At 38.4% G+C, this 26,501-nt stretch overlaps 1 protein-coding gene across 1 annotated transcript in view; it reads right to left on the bottom strand.

Moving 5' to 3' along the window:
* FYB2 (FYN binding protein 2) overlaps positions 1-26,501 on the bottom strand; it is a 102,012-nt gene that overhangs the window by 50,213 nt on the left and 25,298 nt on the right. The window contains exons 2-5 of the mRNA XM_054455064.2: positions 24,498-25,245; positions 21,407-21,568; positions 19,608-19,641; positions 693-802 (exon numbers count right to left, since the gene is read on the bottom strand). Of these exons, the coding sequence (XP_054311039.1) occupies positions 693-802; positions 19,608-19,641; positions 21,407-21,568; positions 24,498-25,245 (1,054 nt within the window). The remainder of the gene's footprint in view (positions 1-692; positions 803-19,607; positions 19,642-21,406; positions 21,569-24,497; positions 25,246-26,501) is intronic.

The following is a 26,501-nucleotide window of genomic DNA, read 5'->3' as shown; positions in this document are numbered from 1 at the left end:
AAGCTCACTAAATACTAGTGTTTATTCCAGCACTAAAATGTATGCCTTTTATAGAGAACTGGCTGATACTATAGCAGAACAAGGACATTGTAACTTGTAGAAATGCTATAATCTCTGCTCCCTCATCTTTTTACCTGAGAAGGTCTCTTTACTCACAAAAATGTCCCGAGCGTTGTCAGCAATGCCAGAGGCAGGAAGACGTAGCTCTGAGCCAGTGGTCAGATCCATTAAATAAATTCCCTGCTCCTATTCAGACTGAACACAGGGGCCTAATTCTCATGGTCTGTTATCTCACTCTCCACACACCAAGTAACCAGGGAACTTCAAGAAAGACACCAGGAGAAAAGAGATAAAGTTTCTATAGGAAGAGAAGGAAGAAAAATGAATCGTCATATCTTGATTTTCCCTCCCTCATATCTACAAAAGGCAAAGCAGCTGAGTCGATTGGTAAAGGGGAGAAAAGAAGAGGCTGGGAAGGCAGCAATAGCTATTGTGAGATAGCACTGATGCCCAGCTGGATTTGTTTATATTTTTAAGAGACCAGACACAGAAAAAAAAAGAAAAAGAAATAAGATGGTAGTGCAGGATGGCTGTGCATTTTTAAACTTACAGTTAGCTAAAGGGAAAATATCATTTTTGACACATTTTCATTCCACACAGGGTTACACTATTAATTGGCTTAGAAGACTTACGATCAGCAATTTCTTTTGCAGTGCACAGGTTAATGGAGTTGCCAGAGTGTCTCAGATATGAAATTGTTGCCTCATAATTATGTGGTTCTTCAAATTCTGCATTGAAAAGCCTGGAGAAAAAAGGATTACTTAAAATGTAACATTTTTAAAAACACACTTTGAAAGCTTTTTGTATTTTTTCCTCATTAGAGAAATAATATAAGTGTGTCTGGCCAATATGGTGACCTAAGCATATATGGGAGGCACACTACACCTACTCCAAATGCATAAGAATTCTGGATGAAAGATAGCAATGCAAAGACTTGTATAAAGATTATACGGTCCACATAGAAATCAATAAAGCAAAATCCCCAGGTGCCAGACATACAAAGGAAACTCACAATTAAAGATGCAAGCGAGAACTGCAGTCAAGGGACACAAAGGGAAATTGAGACCAGATAAAGAGAAATCTTAATGACTGGGCAGCTGGGGATTTAATGTCTGAGTCAGAAGGTAAGTCTGAACCATAAGCCTCATCTGAATGGGAAACTGAAATGGAGCTATCAGCATCAAGTCCAGAGTTACAGTATGCTGTTCCGTCTGTAAAACAAGTGCTAAACATATCCGTCCACCCTCCCAGGGAACGAGCTTGGAAGCTTGCTATCTGACTATGGCCATAGGAACTGAAAGAGTCACCAATGAGATATCAGAAACTTGAAAACCCAGCACCAAATACAGAGGTGGGGCTTAATAAACAATCTGCCCATTTCAGAGACACAAAGCCAAAATTGATGCTTGAAATTCAAATCCCTCTTGTAAAGGCAAATGTGAAATTATTCTGTAAAGATGCTTCCACAATCCATGACACCTGTAGTTTCCAAAGAAAACAAATTCCCACTCAAAATAAGCTGATAGTGAAAACTGAAAATCATACAAGGAGATAAGCTGCAGTAAGATAGTCAGAAGGTATAACTAATAGGGGACCTAAATAATAGAATAACATGAACGTTAATTTAAAATACATGTGTTTTTAGTATTCAAAGAAATAAAGTGAAGAATAAAAGTCATTAGATAAAAACAAGAGACTGAGGGAAAAGAATGCCCTATAGATTTGGAGAAGGGAGTTATAGAGATCATAAAATATAGTTCTTAAGACAAAAAATTTAATGTAGAGGCTGAAAAGTAGACTAGATGCAGCAGCAGAAGAATTGGTGAATTATTATTATTAGTATTATTATTATATATTTTTTGAGACAGGTTCTCACCCTGTCACCCAGGCTGGAGTACAGTGGCGCAATCTCAGCTCACTGCAGCCTCAACCTCCCAGGCTCAAGCAATCCGCACACCTCAGCCTCCTGAACAGCTGGGACTACGGGTGTGTGCCACCACACCCGGATAATTTTTTTGTGTTTTTGTAGAAAGGAAGCCTCGCCACGTTGCCCAGGCTGGTCTCGAACTCCTAGGCTCAAGTGATCCACCTGCCTTGGCCTCCCAAAAGTACTAGGATTCCAGTCATGAGCCACTGGCCTAGAACTGGTGAATTATTTAGATATGAGTACGTTACCCAGAATGTAGCATAGAGAGATAAAGAGATAGAACATATTTAAAAAGAAGAGATAGGGAAGATAGAATGAGAAAGTCCAATATACATATATTAAGGATTATAAAAAGAAAGAAGAAAGAGAATGATGTAAAGGAGTCAATATTCAAATTATAATAGCTAAGACTATTATTTTCCATAATAATAATATGGAAAGTAGTAGAAGAGGGCTATGAAAATTATTCTCAAGTCTTTGCATTATTTACGAGCAGGATAGAGATTTTGATTAACATTAGACTTTGTAAATTATAGATGTCAAAATTTAATTGTAACTACTAAAAAAAATAGAAATAGAATATTTAACTTCTAAACTGGCAGAAGGGAAAAATGCAATGAGAAAGCTTAAATATTTTTTAAAAAGAAGGAAAGAAAAAATGCAATTATAGAAATTGCATAGTAAATCTTAATTGGGAAAAGTCCAAATAGGTCAAGGATTGCAATAAATGCACATAGATTAAGCTATTCCAATAAAGTAAAGAGTATCTGAATTGGTATATTTTTTAAAAGCAGCAGACAAGCCAAAGATTCAAGGTAAATGGATGGAAAAGACATACAAACCAAAGAGTACCAAAGAAAACTGAAGCAGGTATATTAATATTAGACCAACTTCAGTGTGACTGATGAAGAAAATGAGAAAGGGTACACATGAGTGCATATACACCGACACAAATTAGAGATAAGAAAGGAAACAAAACTAGAGATAGTTTCAGGCTTTCAGAAATCTAAGAAAGTGTTATGATCAGCTCTCTACCAGTAACTTTAAAAATTCAGAGAAAATTGGCAACTTTATGGGGAAGTAGAAAATTACCATACCGACTGAGAAAGAAACACAAAAACTAATAGGCCAATAAATCATTAAAGAACTTTTACCAGTAATACACACCTCCACTCTTCCCTGTACCTACCTCCACCCTAACTCACCTCTCTTTTTGTTCTCTACCAAATAGTGTTATAGACAAGTTTTAATGAACTGTTTTAGAGGATAGAAAAACAGGAAAAGCTATGCTACTAATTTTAAGATGATAATACAATTTTGATATTAAGACCACAAAATGATCAAAAAATAAGAGAAAATATAGGCCAATCTCACTTCAGAGATTTTAGCCCAAATTCACTAAATACTGAAAAATGAATTGATCAGTATTAAAAATAACTCAAGAATAACTAAAATTTATTCCAAGACTTCAAGGATGGCTTAACATCAGAAAATCTATCATTGTAATTAATCACATTGTTTCAATAAAAGTGAAAAAGTTATTTTAATATGCAAAAAGGCATTCCAGGGAGATAAACTTTCTTTACTAAATTACCCTCCAACAAATAACATACTTAATAGTAAAGTGTAACAAATAATATTTAGAGTCTATCAGGAACTTTAGCAATAAGAAAAAGACAAACCCATAGAAAATTGGACAAAAGTATATGCCAGTCATCACAGAAGAGTCAAATTGAATAGCTTATAAACTCCTAACCTCATAGTGAACAGGGAAATGGAAATCGAGATAATGAAAACTTAGTTCACATTCATCAGATTAGCTACAATCTCAGTTTGAACATAATACCTTATTTGGCAAGAATATGGAGAAACAGGAAATCTTTACACTGTTTTGAGAGTATGAATTGTCACAACCATTTTGGAGAATAATTTTTCAATATCTAGTAACACTGAAGTTGATTATTTAGTATTGTTTAGCAATTCTACTTCTATGTAAATAGCTTTGAGAAACCTGCTTATATTTACCAACAAATATAGGAGAATGATTACTGAAGCATTATTTGAAATGGTAAAAATTTACAACAATCTGCATGTTCCTTAGTGAGAAAATGCATAAACAAATTGGGATGTGTTCATATGAGGAAATACAATACAGCAATTACGATGAACAAATGACATATACATCAACATAGATAGAATATGAATACAGTGCTTTGTAAAAAAAAAGTTGCAGAAGGATAACATAAGGTGTCATTTATACAAAAATTTAAAAACTATATCCTTAACAGATATATGAATTTATAGCTCAAATGTAAGAATATACTAAATGGATACACTCACAAATTCATGATTGGAGTTGACTCTGCAAAGGGAGAAAGGGAAACGGAATTATAGAGTGAATTCATAATTTTTTCTCCTCTGTACTGTCCACATTTGGTATGAGGTAGTTCCATTTGCTATAGATGCAGTTGAAGGGAACTAGAGTTAGGGTTAGGGTTAGGGTTAAAGGTTAGGTTAGAGTTGAAGTGACTTCAGCTGCATCTAGAGCAAATGGAAAATAACAACTACATCACAGCAAATGTGGATAGTATCAAAGAGAAAAAATTACACATAAACTCTGAACCTTAATACAAATTAGTTCTTAGCATTTGGTAGTCTTCCTGGTTTTTCATTTACATGTGTATTCACATAGTTGTTATCATAGACAGTGAAAAAGTTGGAGTTCTCTCTTTTTTCCCCTCATTTATTATAATCATAAGCACATTCCACCCAATTGTTTTCTCTCCGTTGACTATTTTGCATATTTTCTAGTTTTCTTTTGTGTATATTCTCTGTAATAATTCTAAAGATGTAATAGTTCATTTTGCTGAAAAAGAAAAATTATAAACTCCAATGCATCAGTAACTTCTCCTCTCGTATTTTTGTTCCCTTCCGCCTTCATAAAGTAATCAAGAGAAACTTTCTTAAATTATAGGCTATGCCATAGAGCTCATGCCTCAATGGCCTAACAATCTCATTTGGTCTCTGGTAAATTAATTTTATTAATAAGAAACAATTTGGGGAAAAATTGAAAGATGTCTAATCAATTTCTTAGACTACTTTGGTCAAAAATGAATAAATATCTCATTTCAGATATTTATAAAGAAAATTTTACCAAAGTTTCCAAAAAGGCATCTTTAGGATCAATTGTCTTTACAGAGAATCAGTGCTGGGATTATTGTTAAGAGGAAAAAAGAAAGTTGCAGATGTATTTTAACCTCCTTTTTTGTTACCTGAGAATGTCTTTTACCTTTATCCCTGGTCCATTAAAACTAGATCTGAGATCCACCTTGATTTTATACAATGTGGATCAATATAAAGAACTTGGATTGGAGGGAAGAAATAACTCTATGATTTAAATCTATGCTTCAACTTCTTTATTTCCACATTTATGAAAAATGTGTCTACAGGACTATAGACACTATTGGGAGGCAGCACAGAATATGAGACAGACCTGGAACATGGGGTCAGACAGATTTGAGTTTGAATCCTAGCTCTATTCTACATTCTAGTTATAAAGTACTGGGTAAATACCTTAAGCCTCCATTTCCTGCTCTATAAAACAGTTATAATAAAATCTACTTTAAAGGTGTATTATGGATATTGAATGAAATATTTGCCCTCTGCACATACGCATTCCACAAAAGTGTGCTGGTAATATTAGTGTATTAGAGGACAGAAATATTGTATTTTAAAATAAGTTTTGAGGTTTACATCTTGTAAAATTTTTTATTAGTGGCATAGCATCAGGTTTCTAACTTTTCTTACTTCCTTACAGAAAACCTCCAGTTATTTATATACTACATTATAAAACATTAATGTTTCTTAGTGATATCTTCAACATTATCTGTGTTCAAGAAGCAAACACAGCTCCTTAAATGCAATACAAGTGTTAAAGATGATTTACAAAACCAGAAAATTTCTAATTTTGTTTGGACTCTTGGAAATCCTATCTTCAAAATAAATGTTTAAACAAATGGGATCTCTCTAGCTAAAGCATGGACAAGTGACCTCTCATGGTTGTTTCCACTTGCCATGTCTACCTCTGGTCCACAGCCCTGAAAGGTCCCCGCAGAATCCCTCATTGTCCATTGGAGAATAATTAGTTAACCTCTGTATTAGGCTGTATGCTCTAGAGAAGTGGCTCATGCACCTCATTCGAACATCTGTCCACTTGGTCAAACAGTGAGATTATTAATCACATTAATAGCTACTATTTCTTGAGGGTTTACCATGTGTTAGACACCGTACATAGATTCATTATATGCACCTCTCATTGGCTGTGTGGTCTCGAGCAGTCATTTAGGTTCTCAGAGCCTTCATTTCCTCATAGAGTCACTGTGAGGGTTTAGTGTGGGAATAACTGAATCACAATGTGGAAAATGCCTGACAGGCGAGTTTCCTTTCTTGTCTTCTCCTGTGCCACACTGCAAGATGATGACTCGAAAAGTTTAATTGCAAGAAAGTTCCAGAAGATCTAAAGAAGAGCTGGCATTAAGTAGAAAGATTGAGACTTGAACAGCAAAACCTGTTAGCCATACTTCTATATTTATTTTGTTAGGTTGAAAACACAGTTTCTTCCACTTATTATTTCAATGGGCCATGCATTTTGGAGACAGGATGGATAGGAGTAGCTTAGTCAGCATTTGCTCTGTGTAACATTCTCCAGGTTCCTGGTGACAAGGGAGTGTGACACCATCTGATTTCTCAATCGTCCAAAGTCCCAAACTGGACAGATTTCTATTTCCAATAAATAAAGTAAGAATACTCTACCCATAGCCCTTCACCCTAAGAAATCCTTCCCTTGAATGAAATGATCGGTGATTAAACTTTTAAAAGTGACATCCGTGCTAAATAAAATGGATCTCAAAATTCATTTGTGCCAGGTTCACAAAAATATATGATGAATTTGGAGTGATTTTTGTTCATAAGCTACTAAAACTTGTTTCGTATACATATTAGATAATGGCTAGAGATGAACAATCAATGAATCAGCAGCGCAGAATGATTCAGAGAAACATAGGCTTCAGAAAGACACAGGTGGCAGTGAATCTCAGCTCTACCAGGCTGTGACCTTGGGTGGGTGGTTCGACCGAAGTCTCTTCACCCTTTAATCCTCTTTATATGAGAATGAAATGATATAATTTATGCCGTGCTTAGTGTAGTGCTTGGCATAAAGCGTTTGCTACTTCTGCTTCTGCTACTACTACTTCCACTTTCACTTTTATACTATTTTCCCTTTTACAATTCTACTACTTGTCCTTCAAATTCTACCACCACCTCCACCACTAGTTCTCCTGCTTCTACCATTTTACAGAACACACACATATGTGTGCATACGTACACATCTTTTTATGTAATATATACTTTCATTTGTGTATATATGTGTTTACATATATATACATACATGTATACATACATACACACAATCCTACCACCACATGTACCATAACCTTACTGTGATGGTTAATATTGAGTGTCGACTTGATTGGATTGAAGGATGCAAAGTATTGTTCCAGGGTGTGTCTGTGAGGCTGTTGCCAAAGGGCATTAACATTTGAGTCAATGGACTGGGAGAGGCAGACCTACCCTCAATCTGGGTGGGCACCATCCAATCAGCTGCCAGTGCAACTAGAATAAAATAATAGACTGCCTGAGTCTTCTGGCCTCTAACTTTCTCCCATGATGGATGCTTCCTGCCCTCAAACATTGGACTCCAAGTTCTTCAGCTTTTGGACTCTTGGACTTAAACTAGTGGTTTGCCAGGGCTCTCAGGCCTTCAGCCACTGACTGAAGGCTGCACTGTCAGCCTTCAAAAAGTAGGGATACTTTTGAGGTTTTGGAATTTGGGCTGGCTTTCTTGCTCCTCAGCTTGCAGATGGCCTATTGTGGGACTTCACCTTGTGATCATGTGAGTCAATACTCCTTAATAATGTCACTTTTGTATATACATCTACCCTATTAGTCCTGTCCTTCTAGAGAACCCTGACTAATCCACTTACCAATTTTACTATGACTTCTACTACAACAACATACAACAAATAGAGCTTCTCTCAGCCCTGGGCACTAGGTATTTCTCTTTTCTATTCATGTATATATAACCCAGTTATTTCTACAAAGGACCACAAAACCATGATCACCAAGTAAATGTTATTAAAGTGCCACATAACCTTACAAAATATGCCATCCCCTCTGGCTTTAACTTAATTCTGAAGCTACATTGTCAAACCATTGATCTCCTTCATAAGGCAGGCATGGGAAGGCATGTAAATAATAATAACAGCTGATAATTATTACCTGCCAAGCACTGTTTCAATTACATGTATCAATCTTTGACTCTATGAAACAGATACTATTATTCTTTCCACAATCAGATGAAGAAACTGAAGCATGATCCAAGCTCACAGAGTAGTTAGCAGCAGAGATAAGAAGCCAGATATTTGAATCCAGAATCTGAAGTCTTAACCATTATGCTGTATACCATCTTACACAGGGGATGTACTGGTTAAAGTCAAACATGGCATGAATAGATCACACCGTAATGGAAGTCATCAAAGAAAGAGGTCTTCAGAGTATACAGCAAGGAGGATTCCAAAGGACTGATCAGACTATTAGCTAGAGACATAATGGGAGAAAAGTATGTCTGCTAGTGGTATAAAAGAGAAGCCCTCAGATTTCTCATTCATTAAGTTACATGCTATTATTCACTCTTTGAACAAACTACATTCATGTTAATTTTATATACATTATCTCATATAATCCTCTCAGTAGCAGTATGAGGCATTCTACAGATGAGGAAACTGAGGCTTGGAGATATTCAGTAACTTGCCCAAGATAGCACTGCTAAGTAGCAGAGGTGGGCCTGGAAACCAGACCTTCTGATTCCTAGTCCATTGGTTCTCTCCTCTGCACTACAAGTCACTCTAGAACCGAGGGAAAACTGAAAAATGAAAATAATGAAGCACCAGATGATGGTGAAGGTCAAGGAGCTTGTGAGTGGGCTTTGGACGATATTTTTCCAACCTTTGTTAGGCTGACCCAAGAGTTCACAGATCAATTCTTTTATATACTAGTTATTTATAAGGGGAAAATGTTATGGGTAAGTTCTTTTTCTTGTCTTTGCCTGACATTGTCACCTATAAAATGAAAAATATTACCATTTAACCTGTAATTTGAGGTTAAGGTGGAACCTGTGGATCAGGGTGAATTTGGGAATGACTTTCTAAAAGCACTTTGTCTTCTAAGTGTTTTAGGAAGTCACACAACAACTAAAGCAGACTCTTTTTTTTTCCCATTCATCTAGGAACAAGATCTGATAAAGCAGATTCCTAATAAACCAGTCGAAACTTCAGCAGCATGAAACAGAATGACCACAAGCCCTCATTTTGATCACTAGTCAAATTTTAAAATATCTTTGTTTCAAATTTCAGAGTGTCTTCTTTGAGGTGCACTATAATATCTGACCCCATTTGTTTTACAGAGAGGGAAGTGAGGTCACCCTCTGAACTAGTGGCAGGCTTTTAACTAGGAGCCTGGTCTCCCGACTGCCTGTTCTGCCACTTACAGCATTCGACCTTGATACAGACAAACCCTGCTCTTACAAACAAACAATAAATCTCTGCCATTTATTAAGAGCTTACAACATTGGAATTCCACTTTGCTGAATTAGAGATATTTATCTCAATCCTCACAACATCCCTGGGGGAAGGATTTGATTTCACCATTTCCCATATTAGAAAATAGAAGGCCCAGAGATATCAAATAACTTTCCCAGGATCACACAGCTAGTGTGTGGAGCTCAAACTATGAATCCAAGGTTATCTGACTCCTAAATCAATGCCCTTAACTTCATGTAACATACTCCCTGGATCTTTTAATTTTTAATTCATTCAATTTAAACACATTTTAATTATGCAGCTGGTAAGAAAGAAATATTAGACCATTTCTCTGCTTTTGAAGAATTTGTAATTTAGACAAGTAAATGAGATACACCCAGGGAAACAGAAAATCACAAAAATAGACTGGATATACTTGAGTCTTAAGCCGAGTGCCGTCTAAGTCCATTCTATTCTTCAGCCAACATTTATTGAATAACTATTAAATGCTGTATGCCCCCTTCCCCATATACACCTTACCACTACACACTCTAATCATGTCAAATTACCCATAGTTCTTGAACACATGAGGTTGTTTCCTGCCTCTTTGCTTTTGTCCACGTTTCATCCGCTTATAATGACCTTATCACCAACATCCTCTGTGCAAACTCATATTTTTTCTCGTAAAATTCTGATTGTCATTATACATGGCCCTTCTATAGTCTATTCTCCACACAGCAGCCAAGATGATCTTCTCAAAATATAATTCAGACCTTGTCACAATCCTGCTTAAGACTTTCCAGAGGCATCCTATGGTTTTTAATATTTTTTTAAAAAAAAGAACCACTAAGCTCCCCACCTTTATGATCTCATCCCTCTCCATGTCTCCAAGGTCCTGTACTACCATTCACTTCGTCACTCATCACTCTCCAACCATACTGGCCTCCTGTCTACTTTACAAGGATGCAGTGCTCTCTACTACCTCGAAGACTTGGCAAAGGCTGCTCCTGCTATGTAGAATGGTTTCTGTATGACCAACTCTTTCTCAACCACCATGTCTCACCTCTGTCCCCCTTGGCAAGGCCCTTCTTCAGCCAGCTTTCTCAAACAGCCCTCCTTCCCACCTATTTCTGTATACCACAATACTTGTTGTATACCCTTCTCAGTCACTGTCATAGTCTTGAAATTACTTTATTACTTTTTGAAACTAGTTTAATTTTCTCTCTCTTGCTCTGGGATCTTGAATATCACTTGCTGCTCAGTACCCATTGCCTATACAATGTGTCTGGCACTCTTAGACAGGTAGATGATGTCACATCTTTAATTTTTCTCATTGAGCTCCCCTTCTCTGTCAGGTACTGTTCTAGAATATAAAAATAAATAGCAGTCAAGGTCCTTAAACTAGAGTTCTCATGGTCTAGAAAAACATAAAAAATAAATAAGTCAAATGAATATTATCAATCAAAGCATTCATAAAAAATAACAGGAAAATAAAGCAGAATCGTATATGAAATAGATAGCATCTTGGGTGAGGGAACATGTGCTATAGCCAGGAAAGCTGACATTTCAGCGTTTTCATTGCCTCATATCGTATTTGTTATTTGTTTTTCTTCCCAACTAAAATATATACTTGATGAGGACAGATACTTGGTGTTCACTTCCTGCCACATTTCCAGCATCTAGAAAAATGGCTGGCACATAGTTGGAGTTCAATAATTATTGAATGAATAAATAAAAAACGAATTCTGCATGATGAGAAGGAGCCATCAGGTGATGATCTGGGAGAAGATGACACACACAGGAAAATATAAGTACTTCTGATTGGTCAGGGAAGCTTGTTGTGTTTGATGATTAGCCAAAGGCCAGTCCATGGGTGGAAGACAGCAAACAAGGGTGAGAGGGCTTAGGAGAGGAGTTCGGAGAATAACCAGTGATCAAAACCCATAAGAAACCTATAAGAATATATATAGGTATAAAGAAGTATAAGGAAGGATATCTTGGCCCTGGGAAAAGTACAACATTTTTGAATTTTATTCCAAATATAAAATGGATGCTAAGAAGCTCAATGATTAGTTTAATTAAATAAATATTTAATTCAAAAACTAATGAGTCCAAAGAAGAGGAGAGAAGAAAGGAGAGTGCCTCTCATGTGGGCTAATAAATCAGAACAAGCTTCTTGGTAGGGTGTCACTTGGAGCTGAACGCTAGACCAAGAAGAAGCAGAGGAAAAAGGATCTCACGTGAGTCCCCGCTCTCACATGGCAGTAGCCCTTACCGAATATGCAAGGGCAAAGGAAGTGCTCAGATTGTCCTAATTATTTAGCTTTAATATTAGAGGGATATAATATTGGACATGCAAACCAAGGCAAAATGTATAGAGAAGAGAATCTTGAAATGTTTTATTTACATAAAAGCTAGTGGAAGATGATATCATTCTTTCCATCCATCCTTCTCCCCATCATTTTGTTTATCTGTTATTCCACTGGCCCATCACTCAGTCGTTCGATAATTATTGCTTGCATGCCCACTGTTTGCTAGGTCTTGTAAAAATAAAGGTGAAAAATGTATATGATCCTTCTCTCATGGAATTTTCAGTCTAATAGGTATCTCCAAAAACACTTCATGGTGGAAAAATTCTGGCTGAGTCAGAATAACGTAGCTGAAAATCTTTAATTTGGTTCTGAGTTCATATCTCAAATAAACTCTGAAACAGGGCAAGCCATGGTTTCTCACCTATAAAATGACAATGCTAACATTGTGTATATTCAATATACTAATACTAATGTTCAATATTCAATATACTAATACTAATAATAATATTGCCATTTTACAGGTGGCAATTAGTATTGCCTCCTAAGATAGTCATTGGTCTAGAATGAGTCTAACAGATATAAAAGGGCCCAGCAATGCTCAGTATGTGGTCATACACAAACAGTAGTTTCTATTCAACCTTACTAAATAAACCTGTGTACAAAACTAGGCCCCAAGTCTGCAACTTGTGATTGTCTGTTTCTTTCTAAATCATGACTTTTCTGGCTTATGATCTGAATGCCACTGAAGAGAAAAAGCAAGGCTTAGTTCCAAAACCTTTCATATTTTAGCTCCACCCTAGGCCAGCCTCCCTCACACAGATCCCTCTGCACAGAAAATGAAATCCTAAGGCAGGCGTTCAAGAACTCCTGCTCAAAGCATATCCAGGCTCGATGTGTAGAGCAAGCCATGAGTCTATTAAGCCTTGCCCTCTTTTGTTGTAGGTAAAGTGTTCTTTGAATCCTCAGTAAGGCAGCCTGGGGTGATAGTTGAGAGGCTGTGCTCTGGAGCCAGGCTGACCAGGTCAAGCCCTGGTGCTGCTGATCCAGTTGCATCACCCTGGATGACTTCACTTGACTCTCCGTGGTCAGAGAGTGCACAAAGCACTTACTGTACTTCATGGGTGGTTGTAGCTGGGAGTTCTAAAATGAGAGAGAGGACATAAGGTACAACTCTTTATCTATGGAAAGTGCTCAATAAATAGAAGTTATAGGTGAGAATTTTTTTTTAGGGAGGAATATTTGAAAACAAAAAAGAAGAGAAAAACTCAGTAAATTCACTGCTCCTTGAGAAAAACAGGCCAATCAGTGGCCCTGTTGTATCCCTGAAGTCCAATTAAAAAGGGATAATAAGAAATTATTGAAGTGGCTTAAGCTGAAACTACCTGAATGTTCTGAGTCTGAAACTCTACAGGCAGGACACAGGCTTCAGAAAATTCATTCTCTTCATTCTTTCCTGTAGCGATTAAATGTATCCCAGCATGCTGGGATTTCCTGGCCTGCTTTCACCTCTTGAATATCACTACAAGGAGGCTGTTTTGTTGTTCGTCGATCAGGTCAGGTCTGTACCAGTCTTAATTACCTGAAGTGCAACCATTCAGGAAAGAGCACTGTAGTTGCAAACAATTTTAAAACTAGCCTTAAGTGATTCTGTCGTACATGTACAAAGGTACAATGACATGCTTTTTGTTGTTGCTGTTATTAAGTAGAAAACAAGCTCAAAGTCCTTTCAGGAAGGATTCTTCTTGTCTTGCACTGATTGTGTGCCAAGCACTTCACCTGTGTTAATATCAACAATGATGGGAACAGCAAATAACCTCCATATTGTCCTAGATTCCTCTCTTTCCCTCACATCTCACTCCCCACAGCTGATCCAGCAATTGCTGTTTTCCTCCTAAACAAATCTTTCATCCATCAACTTTTTAATTTCATTTTGACTACCCTGTCCACGTTAAGTTACTTAACTTCTCTGTGACTCAGTGTCCTCATCTATAAAATGGGACAGTACTATCTGCTCCTTAAAATTGTCATAAATGAAATCATGTATAAAGTACTTAGAATAAACACTGAGTGTGTGTTGCTAGTTTTACGGTGGTTGTTGTTAATGGCTTTCTAGGACGTCTTTCTGTTTCCACCTATTTTCCCATGAAATTTATTATTTATACAGCATTCAGAATGATCTTTACAAAAGAAGTGTCAGCTCATGTCACTTCCTGGCTTAAAACTCTCCAATGTCTTCCCAATGTATTTAGAGCAAAATCCAAATTACTTCCACAGCTCACAAGATACTCCACCTCCATTTCCTGAGCTCACTGCGCTTTAGCCAAGATTCCAACCCCTTTCTCCTTTAAAATGTGCTAAGGGTGGTTCTCCCTTTAGTCTTTGTGCCAGTTATTTTCTTTCCTGGGATGTTCATCTCCTAGATCTTCCTTTAACTGGACTGGGTCCTTATTCAGTTCTCAACTCAGAGAGGTCTTTCTTTGATCGATTCATAGTAGATGTACATATTTTCAGGGTAATATGATATTTTAATACATTCATACGATGTGTAAAGTTCAAATCAGGGTGACTGAAATATCTATCACAATTTTCTTTATGTTAAGAACATTCAAATTACTCGCTTCTAGCTATTTTGAAATGTACAATAGATTATTGTTAATTATTGTCACCCTATGGATCTATCGAACACTAGTTCTTATTTCTTCTGTTTAACTGTATAATTGTACCTATTAATCAATCGGAGAGGCCTTTCTTGACCATCCTAAGCTTTATTTCACTCTCAAACCCTCATTATTATCCTAATACTCTTAAATTTTTGTTTATAGTACTTATTACTATGCAAATAAGTACTGTAAATGCATTTTTTTGGTTACAGTGTTGTTGTAATTATCATTATTTTACTTGAAGGCCTTTGATAAGGCATCTATTCCTCACTTCCACAGGATCAGCCACTCCCCACTGCCTGACACAGGTCCTAGAGACAGTCACATGATCTGCCCAGCCCTAGAAGACATTGTGTTTCCCACTCTGCTTGGGGTAGAAACTGCAAAAACACAAATACAAATATATGCTTCCAAGTACTAGGCATAAAAGAAGTCATCGGGAAGATTCAAAACAAGCTTATCAGCTTTTAATAAAAGCTGACAGACTTATTTTAAAAGCTTATGAGCATTTAAAGACTATCATCAAAGTGAAAACACAAAATTAAAAACTTCAAGAGAGAAAATGGTAAACTCCTGAAAATTCACCCATAGACCCTCCCCTGAGAAACACTGCTATCATCTTCCTACTCCTGAAATAAACAGCACCTCCTTTATGTGTCTGAGTCAGATTCCCTGAGTCAGGACTAACTCTGACACTTCTTAGTGGGAGAAAAGCCATATTTATAGCTAATAAATAAAATATTAGCCAACTCTGCTAAGTACTGACAGAGACCAGTGCTGATTGCTGCCCTGGGACTAATCTGCTTTGCTCACACAAATAGGGGCTGCTTATTCAAGAGGGATGCCAGCCAGCTTGGTTTGCATAAAAGAGTGATGACAAAGAATAATCTCCAAAGAGCTATCTCACTGTTGGGAACTAATGAGACATTAATATTTCAGAGGTAACAAGGGATGGAGAGGCCAAGGTTTAGAGAAACTGAGACTCATTGAGTTTCTTTTGTGTTTTCCAAGCTTGATATAATTTATCTCACTTGGCCTTGATGACAATAAATAATAATATTGTGCTCACTTTACAGATGTGTATATCAAAGATCTGAGCTGTTAAATGGCTTGTCTAAGGTATGGAAGAGGGGTTTAAATCTACGCCAATATGACTTTAGAACCTGCACTTGTTCCCTTATACAATGTCACCTCTCATATTTTAGACACAAAGAGGTCCAGAAATGAAAGATGGCTATAGTAAGTGTGCTGGGTTAAGATGATTAAAATATGTATACATAGAAATACAGCTAGAACACAAAGACTCCTGTTTTATACATTATGGTTGAAAATAATGAGAGTTTTAATTTAGAGAAGAATGTGGTTCTTAGATGTTTTAAGAATTGTCACATAAAGAGGGGGTAAACATGATGTCCGTTGTACCAAAGAGCATATCTTAGACACGTGGTTGAGAGTTTGGGTAGGGAGGTCAATTCTTTTTCCGGATCAACTTGAAGGACTTTGAAATAAATAAATAAACAAAGAAGTGTGTGTGTGTGTGTGTGTGTGTGTTTGTATGCATGTTATTTTATTTTGTACACTGCTATATTTTCAATGTATGTAAGTGTTTGGCCCATAGTAGATGCTCAATAAATACATGTTGAATGAATAAAATTGGCTCTGATGAAGAAAAATATAAGACTCTCCAGGTGTTGAGCTCCTCATCAATGAATTTTTGAAGAGACTAAAGTTCTGACCATAGATTCTTGCCCTTGCTGTGAGGTTATATAATAGCTAAGCAAGGTTTATTGAACACTCTCTAGATGCTAGGCACTGCCCTAAACACTTTAGGATCACTATTTTATTTACCCTCACCACATTGGTATGAGTTAGGTAATAACAACATCATCATTTCACAAAAGTAGAAACTGAGTAGATCTTAAGATGTAGACCTTTAAGATGATTAAAATACGTATCCAAAGAAATACAGCTAGAACACAAAGACTCCTGTTTTATACATTATGGTTGAAAATAATGAGAGTTTTAATTTGGAGAAGAATGTAGTCCTTAGATGGTTTAAGAATTTTGCAGAAGTTTTTTTTTGTTTTAAGGTTTGCAGAAGTTAAAGCATTTTCCCAAGATTACACAGATGTTAAGTTCTAGGGGTTGGATCAAAACCCAGGCTTTCATTAACTTTGTGCTATGTGGCTTGACTACATGAGATTATCAGCACATCCCCTTCCAGTAAGGAGAGCCTACATATACTATTTCTAATCTAATCTCTGAATTGAAGATTAATACCTTGAACATGGATAATATTCTTCCCAAACAAGCACCAGTTTCCATGGAAGTTATAGCTAAAGCTATCACACATTATGGCATTTACTTGTTCAAACTAACTTAACATTGGCAAGATAAACTCCAAACTTTTTACCAAGTCACTTAATGCATTTTAGGATCCAACCTCATCTCTTATTTTTATACATTAGAATATTTTTTGTCTGTGTATTTCCTTGACTTTAGAGTCTCCTTTTGTCTGTTTATTTCCTTCCCAACCTCCTTGCTTTCAAACATGTTCTATCTCTATAATAAAAATCCATTGGTCTGTCTATCTGTTTGTCCATCTGCCCATTCATCCATCCACCCATCAACTACATCTCAGATCAACTACATGTCAGAACGGTGGTTATATCAGGGAACAATACCCTGCCTTACCACTTTATAGTCTCACAAAAGAGAACACATAAGTAAACCTATCTAATTCGTACCTATTATGCAGGATACAGGCCCTGTTCTTTCATCTGCCATGAAGGTGCCCTAAGTTTTCTGGCCCCTCTTTATCTCTTTTGCCTTACACTCTTTGTGCTATGGCCCACATCATAATCACTGTTTAGTGAAACCTCATTTCAGAGGAGGTTAGCTTCCAAAATCAGTATGAAAGGACAGAACAGTCAAAATGGCCCCTGTAAATCCCTTAGGAAGATGGTGCCACATGGAGACTGACTAATGGGCCATCACAGCAAGTTTATCCTCCATGTTGAAACAGATTGCTGTTTCTTTGATTTAAATGCCAGAGAAGAGGTCAGCTTAGATTAGAACCAATCTGTAGGAAAAACGTGTATCTAGTTAAACACAGCAGTCACCTTACACTCAATCCTACTGAGACGCTCACAATATGAAAGAACCAGGAGCAACTGAGAGCACAGCAGAGGTACACTGTCCCTTCAAACTGTCACACTGGGACCTATGTTCATTGAATAAATGGTGCAAACCATTGCCTGAGCCATTTAGATTATTTTCTCTCTTTCACATAAATGCACATAGAACACATCTCCACTGACCTGTCTTGTGCTGTCATTTAACTCTTTCAAAGGGACAATTAACCCAGGAGTTCCCAGAGCACATGAATTGTGTCTAACACCACACTACCAGTTCCTTGTTGAATAAGATTGTCTTATCAATTCCCTGTTGTAAAAGATCCTCTGTGATGTGGTTCCTGTTTACCTCTACAATCCCATTTCTATACCATTTCTATACTTTCTACACTCTAACTGTACTTATTTCTAGTTTCCACAAATTAAACGTGTTGCTTCACACCTTCTGCCTCTACCTAGAGTGTCCCTTCCCATGCTATGCTGCAAATGTGCATCTTCAATACTCATTTCAAATGTTTCCTCTTCAGGGATAGGTTGACTGGATCAATACCCCATTCTTCACTCCTTCCTGCATCCCTGCTTTTTGCCATGAAACTCTCAGCACCCTCCCACTCTGGTTCTGGGCTTGGCCACATTACTTGCTTGGACCAATAAGATGTTAGCAAATGCAACACAGCAAGGGCTTGAAAAGTGCTGGTGTGATTGGGCTTGTCTTGCTTGTTAGCAGCGACTGTAGAAGAGTGCCCCTGGGCTAGCTTGTTGGATGAGGAGAGACACATGGTGCCAAGTCAAGGTGCCCACCATCCCAGCCGACACAATCCTAGATCAGCCAACTGTTAAGCTTCCCCCCAACATGTGAGCCACCCCAGCCAATATCGCAAAGTTGCCTAGATAGCCTGCAGTCTACTGCTAACATATGAGCAAACCCAGCTGACCCCAGCCCAGATCAGCTGTACCCAACAGACTTATGTATGCTATGAAAGTTTTATTGTTATTAGGTAGCATTACTCTAGCAATGGAGAACTGATACTTCTTTAGAGACTTCCCTTACCCTCTCAAGAAGATGTAACAACTTCCTCCTTAGTGCAGCCTCTGAATCTTGTCCTTTCCTCTATTACAAAACTTAACACACTTTACCATTGTAAACATTTGATAAAGGAATAAGTAATATGATTATTTGTTGTCAAGTTTGGATCTCCTTCTAAAACTAACCTTTTTGAGAACAGGAACATCTTTGTGAGGGAGGTGAGGTGTATAATCAATGTACTCATGGCACATCTGGGTTGGAATCATGGCTCAGCAAGTGGCAAACTTTCTGAGCCCAAGTATCTTGAGCTATAAAATGTGAGCGGCAGCAGCAACTGTGCAGCCCTCTTGAGACAACAGAATGAGAAATCTGTATAAAGTAGCCAGCTGAGTGCCTGACACATCAAAGGTCTCAATAGATATTATTTGGTTAAGTGAGTTAATGAACTGACACTTCTATGGCAAAATTCTTAGAAGGAGTACACCAAAAATAGAACATCCTTTATCCCATTACCAATTCCTAACATCACACCAGCTGTCCAGAGCATTCTTTAGCCTCTAATTCGATTTATGACTATGAAGGGTGATGTTTCAATTTACTGAACCCAACTGTGTAATAAAAAAAGGACCTCTGAGGACTATCTTTGCAACTTAACGTCAGCACGTGTTAAATGCAATTTATTTAATCTTTTGTTTACAACAAAAGTTGCAGTTTGTTGCTTATAAATTCACTCCTTCTGAGACCCTTCTGAGAAATACAGATTCTTGGTTTGTGCTAATTGCCTGCTCTGGAGCTGGCTAAGTAGCCTCTGTGATGGGCTACGTTCCTATACAACTAAGGAGCATGTACTTACCTCTCTGGAGGCAGGGAGCCCTCTTCCACAGTCACTGCAAGAGAAAGAGTCAGAATGAAAAAGAAGTGTTTGCAGCAGCCTGGTTAAAGTGAATGATGCTTGTGCGATGACTTGACCCCACAGATAATGTGGATAGTGGAAGCTTGCCTGTGCCTGAAACATCCCTTACCTCCACCCCAGCACCCAGGGGATGCCTTTCCCTGCATTGCAGCACTCACCCACATTTTACAGTACAATTTCTTATTTATGGGTACAATCTCTTGCATTAGACGTTGACCTCCTTAAAAACCAGAACCCCTGTGGGGGTTCATCTCTTAATCTCTCATTTCCATCACAGGACATGGTACAGAGATTATAGCTGCTCAATGTTTCTTTCAAATAAACTTGGACATTTACAGAGCACTTCCCGGTATTCCAAGCACTATTTAAGCTCTTTCCGGGCATCATGTCTCATTATCCTCACAATAATCCTAAGAGATCAGTGGTATCCCCATTTTACAGATAAGGAAATTATCCCTATTTTATAGATAAGGAAAATGAGGCTCAGTGATTAACAAACTCAAACTTAAATAGCTAGTGAGTTCAGAAGCTGGGATCTACAAAGCCCATTTTATTGCAAAAGACTTAGTACTTTGTTCTATGTTGTCTGATAAACCTTCTTCTCATTCAGAGAGATTATTTGAGGCCTGAATTATTTAATGTTTATAAAAATCACACTTATCCTTCTTTGATTTGGAGCTGTCCATATCAGTAAGTATACTTATAAGAACCTATCTCCCCATACGGAATTTTCTTTTAGGATAAGACTTAAGATGACTTATAGCAGTGGTTCTCAAAGTGTGGTCCATGGACCAGCAGCATTAGCAACCTCTGGGAACTTGTTAAAAGGCAAATTATCAAGCTCCAACTCAGACCAGCTGAACCAGAAACTGAGAATGGAGCCCAGCAATCTGTGTTTTAATAAGTCCTCTAGGTGATTCTGATGTACAGTCAAGTTTGAGAATCATGAAGTTAGAGTAATTTAACCATGAAGTTGCCCAAAGCAGTTAAAACGAACAGAGACTGCATTAGCTCTCTCAGTGTACCTGCCATCTGCTGGTGCTGATGGCCATAGTAAAACAAATGTTAGCACAGCAGTACATTTTGTCCCAAAGTGTATGTTCATCTTGTGTTTCATTACAGCAAATATAAGCTAAGGCATTTAAAATGTCAACAAGATCAGATTGTGGCAGGAGTGGTGAGGGATGAGAGGTGTTCCTTTAAATAGCAGAAGAAGACACAAAATAGCACAGAAAAACGGCTTCCAAAGATGTTTCAGTTTCTGGAAGGGATCAGAGGGTTGGGGGTTGCAGGCTTTCAGTTAATTACCAAAAGCAGATCACAGAGGCCTGAGGGGCTCCCCCTAAGGATTTCAGGTCAAGTTCACACTGACTTTCTCCCTTTTCACTCCCTCCTCACTTCTGCACAAATGGATTGTGTTGACAACACAGGTTTGCAGGAAACACAAAGGTTCAGTGACTCCCTGCTCAGCGACTTTTTGTTTTCTTCCTCTTGGACAGATTCCCAGTAATCAAATGCAGTGCTCTCAGGGGAAGTGGGCTGGTGTAGGAGCGATAAAGGGCCAATTCCCACAGAGATGTCATTTCATGGGCAAGCTGCCACAGCCTCTAGATGAGAATAAGCAGTGATGGATGTCCAGCCTCACAGAAAAGCAGCAGCGGCATCGTCACCTGGGAGAGGATGTGGAGACGGAGGTGACTCCTGGTTGGCTGTGTGTAGGGCCCTGTGCATTTCCTTACCTTCCCCTTGAGTCTTGGGAACAGCAGCTGGCTGCCTCTGAAAGGCCTGGAGGTTCACGATGGGAGGTCTTGAAGGCTTTGGGGGAGGAGGACCCAGGGAGTCGATGGAGGGCAGTAGCTTTGTTTTGGGAAGGTGGTGATGCCTGATATCTGGTTGTTTTTCTGAACACAAGACAGTAAAAAATGTAGGTTATGATTATTTTCATTTCATAGCTTGTTGGGTAAAACTGGTTTCCTTGCTTCCATCTCAGTCCCGTCCAATCAATTCTCCACCCAACAGATAGAGTGCCCTGATCAATACATAAACCTGATCAGTTGCCATGCTGCTGCTTTAAGGATTTCTTCAGCATGACATTGGTCACTCCATCTCTGCCATTTCTACACCACACAGCACCCATCTGTGTTTCTAGATTCTTTGGCATATTATATGTCTTGCTTCCCCCCACTTAAAGCCCAAATATTTTTCACACACATCACTGGCTTTTCCATTCTCCATATTTGATTTAGATAGTCTTAAAAAGCTTTCATATATCCAAAATTTTGTTCATGTTTTTCTTGGTTCGGGAACACAATTCCTTTTTTTGGCAAACTTCAATTCATTCTTTTAAGGCTCTGCTCCAATGGCACCTCCTCTAGAAAGCTTTTCTTGATTTCTCACAGGAATCAAGGCCAGAATCAACCTCTGATTTGTATCCCCATAGCACATTGTTAATACCACTACATCAGTATCATGGCACATCGGAGGTACTGATCTAGGTTCCCGTTAAACATGGGCTTCTGTGGGTAGGGATGGTGTCGTATTGATCCCCCAGCACAAAGCACAGGGCCTACCTCGTAGGATAGAGGCTGTGACTATTTACTGAAAGGATTCTTCAAGCACTTATGACATGGAAATAATACTGGCTCTATAAAGAGGAATAAGAATTGATCTGGGATTTCCAGGGCTCATAGCCTAGGACTGGCTTCAAGGCTGACTTTGTGATATCTGGGCACCTGTGTCCTGGAATTTTCCAGGAAAGTTCCAATTTTATATATATTTGTCCTCTGCAGTCTTAAATCCAACTCCAACAGAAAGTCCAATATTATATATGAAAATCATATCTGCCCTTTACACTGAAAATAGCACAAAATCTTATGTAATCCAACTGCTTTGATTTTTGATTTATGTAAGACAGCAGTTGACTACGTGGGCCATTCATGCGAAAACTTAAGAAGTGGCCTAGCATTTTCCATATACCCCTGGGAGACTTCCTGCTCTCCTCCACAAGCTGGAAGGGAGGGAAACCTTCCTTATTGCTCCACCCACAGCAGGTTACAACCCCAGAAACTCAGGCCCAAAGTTCCTCTCTTCTTAGGCTTGAATTACAAGTAGCGTTGTCAAAAACTTCAGTCATTATCAAATTAGGAAGAAGGCATAGTGAATATTAATTATCACTTACTAATTGGGCTCAGAGTTTTTACCAGGCACTGTGCTAAGTAGTTTACATCTGTTATCTCACTTAACTTTCTCAATAGCTCCATCTGGTAGATAATAAATTCTTCTTTCCTTTCTCTCATCCATCCTTCTTCTCATACATCTTTCTTCCCATCTGTCTTTTCTTCTTCCTCATCCCTTCATCAATAACTATTTATTTACTATATTCCAGGTGTTGTTCTAGGAAGTGGGGATAGAGTTGAGAACAAGAACATGTACAGTCCTACCTTCAGGAATTTTTATTCTAATAACAAGAGACTGATGATAAACAAGTAAACAAATAAACGAGCATTACAGAGATCCATTAGTTCTATGAAGGAAATAAGGTAGGATGACAAGTGCGAACTGTTGATGGTGAGGCAGTACACTTTATACAGAGAGGTTAGAGAAAGCTGACCTTGGAAAGGTTTTTTTGAACTTAGGCCTAAATGCAGCTACAAAAGCTTAAAGAAAAGAGTTTTTGAGGAAGAGGGAATGGCAAGTGCAAAGGTCCTGAGGCTTGACAAAGCCTGTTTAAGGAACAGCAAGAAGTCTAGTGTGTTGACTATGGGCAGGGAACTCGGGGAAGACAGGTAGGAGATAAGTCAGACACAAAACAGGGAACAGCATGCAGGGCCATGATGACCACAAAGCAAGTAGTTTAGATTCTATTCCAAGTACAAACAGAAACCATACAAGGTTATAAGGAGATTCATCCATCCACCCTTCCATCCACTTAATCAATCATTCAATAAATTTTTAGGACTTATTCAATCTGGCCTTTTTCTTGTAGGTGCTAGGGATATGGTAGCAAAAAACGACAGTCCTTATCTTTTTTGTTTTGTTTTGTTTTTTTTAGATAGGATCTTTCTCTGTTGCCCAGGCTAGAGTGAAGTGGCACAATTTTGGCTCACTACAACCTCTGCCTCCCAGGTTCAAGCAATTCTTGTGTCTCAACTTCCCGAATAGCTGGGATTACAGGCACAGGCCACCATGTCCAGCTAATTTTTGTATTTTTAATAGAGACGGGGTTTTGCCATGTTAGCCAGGCTGGTCTTGAACTCCTGAACTCTGCCCACCTTGGCCTCCCAAAATGTTGGTATAACAGGCATAAACCACCATGCCCTGCCAGTCCTTATCCTTTTATAACTTACATAATACTGAGGTGAACCAAGAGCTTGGTGGCAAAACCAAGAGCTTGCCGATAGATTCAGTGTGTAGAATGAGGGAGGAGAAGGGAAATAGAGCATGGCTCCTAAGTTTTGGCCTGAGAAATTAGGAGAATAATTGTGTTGTTTACCAAGACAGATGATTGGTGACAGATTTGAGTTATAAGAGAGCACTCAGGCTCTAAGAATCTATATAGATCGCCTAAATTCATGCAGCTTGTCAGAAGTCGAGCTAGGATTCAGATCCAAGTTTTTCCAAAAGCTATCTCACAAAGCAATTCTAGGAGATTAAGCACTTTACTCAAACCCAAGATTACAATTTAGCAGATGGGCCTAGAATATCACACGGAGAGTCTGGAGCAACATTGCCCAGGTCATATACATAACCACTCTCAGTCAACAGGTTTTAAAGTAGAAAAACATGATGACCCCTCCCTAGCCCCTGTCCCATGGGGATCACATTTGTTACCTGGGGCCTGACTGGGAAGCTCACACTCATAGATGGGCTGGCAGGGGCTGCTTGCCGGGCTCCTCTCAGGACGTGGGTTTTCCCAGCTCTTCCTGATATGTTGAGAAATTACAAAAGAGGGATCTTCAGAGATGTTACGTAATATTTTGGGGGCCACCACGTGCTTCTTGGAAGGAAGAATCTGGGATCCTTTTGTTTCCAGCTTTTTCCTGGGTTCCTCTGGAGTAAGCCCCATGCCTTTTTGCCCTTCCAGATGGAAGGCCTTACTTCCACAGTTGGCAAGGAGAAGGGCTGATGACATTTCACTTTTCTGAGATGAAACCTTCTCCCAGTTCCAGAGTTTGTTTCTGAAGCTATTGGCCACCATCACTTTTTCCTTAGTGATTATCTCAACATTTGATTGAGTCACCTCTAACAGCAGAGAAGCCTTCTGTGAACTTGCTGCAGAACATACAGTAGACTTTCCCAGAGGCCCTGGGGAGTTAGAACATTTTGGAATTTCACTCTTCTGAGCCAACTTGATTTTCTGAGGTTGAAGAGGCTGGGACTCACTACTGGAACAGTATGGTGGGCGGTGCTTGTGGTTGGATGAGAGGGGTTTCCCACTGGCCAAAATGTGAGTTGACTGTGTGCCTCCAATGTCACCCTCTGGAGAAACACCTGTTGGGAATTTAATAGGTCCTGGAAGAGGTGGAGCATCAAGATTTTGAAATTTGGCTCGAAGTTCCTTGAAGTTTCTTACCCCTTCCTAAAGCAAAGAATAATCAAACAAACAAACAAAAACAAAAACAAACAACAATAACAACAAAAACAAGTGTCTCATTATTCCAAGAAAAAAAGCCAGTGTGATTAGATCTCACTGATCTCACCATGTTAAGAGACTGTAACTGCTGATATAATGCAACTGCTTCTGGGCAATGTTAGCCAGCAATACTATTGTTTATATGAGATAGAATGAAAACACTATCTCTTTCTTAAACACTCCAGGGATGTTTAATTTTCTCACAGCACATAAAGAACACCTATAGATAGTACTATAAAACAGTGGAGAAACCCCTTGATACAAACTTTTGATGGCTCCCCACGGTCTATAAAAATAAATTCCAAACTGCTTTGTACAGAATTCAAAGTTCTTCACAATGCGGTCCCAACTAGCTCAAAAGATGGTAGAATTATGATCTCCAACCACAGCCAAACACAACTACCCTTAAACCAAACAGAACTGTTTACAATTTTCTTAGACCCTCCTACTCTCTATCAACTGGAGTTGGCTTTGTGTTCTTGCCTCACAAAATGCATCCTCATCAGCTTGCCAAAACCTTTCTTGCACTTCACTGCCTACTAATCCATCAATATTTCACCTAGGGAACTTAATTCAATATGCAAAAAAAAAATAACTCCATTAAAAAATGGACAAAGGACATGAACAGAAAACCAACTACTGCTTGTTCTCACTTACAAGTAGGAGCTAAACACTGAGTACACATGGACATAAAGATGAAAACAAAAGGCACTGGAGACTATGAGAAGGGTGAAGGAACAAAAGGGGATAAAGTTTGAAAAATTACCTATTGGGTACTATGTTCACTACTTAGGTGATGGAATCATTCATACACTAAACCTCAGTGACACACAATTTACCCATGATTTACCCATGTAACAAACATGTGCCTGTACTTCCTGAACCGAAAATGAAAGTTGAAAAAAAAAAAAAAAAAAGAGCTTTCACCTGTGGATGACAGACACAGCTAACTTCTTTCCTGTCTCCCTGGTACTTCCATAGCTTTTTATATCTTGGCTGTTGAACTTAACGCTATGGTATGGAGAAAAGAACAAACTTTGGAACTAGACAGACCTATGTTCATATGAAGACTCCACTCTTTATCCTCTAGGGAAATACTCTGGGAAACTTGATCTTCCCTCTAAGTGCCTTATAAAAATAAGTTGTCAAACAGTATAGCAGGATTAGGGCCATTATAGGTGAAATGTCCATTACAGTGCCTG

The sequence above is a fragment of the Pongo pygmaeus genome, chromosome 1, assembly GCF_028885625.2.
Source record: "Pongo pygmaeus isolate AG05252 chromosome 1, NHGRI_mPonPyg2-v2.0_pri, whole genome shotgun sequence".
Lineage (NCBI taxonomy): Eukaryota > Metazoa > Chordata > Mammalia > Primates > Hominidae > Pongo > Pongo pygmaeus.
Note: the sequence above shows the minus strand (reverse complement) of the source record. Positions and strands in the feature narration are given on the sequence as shown.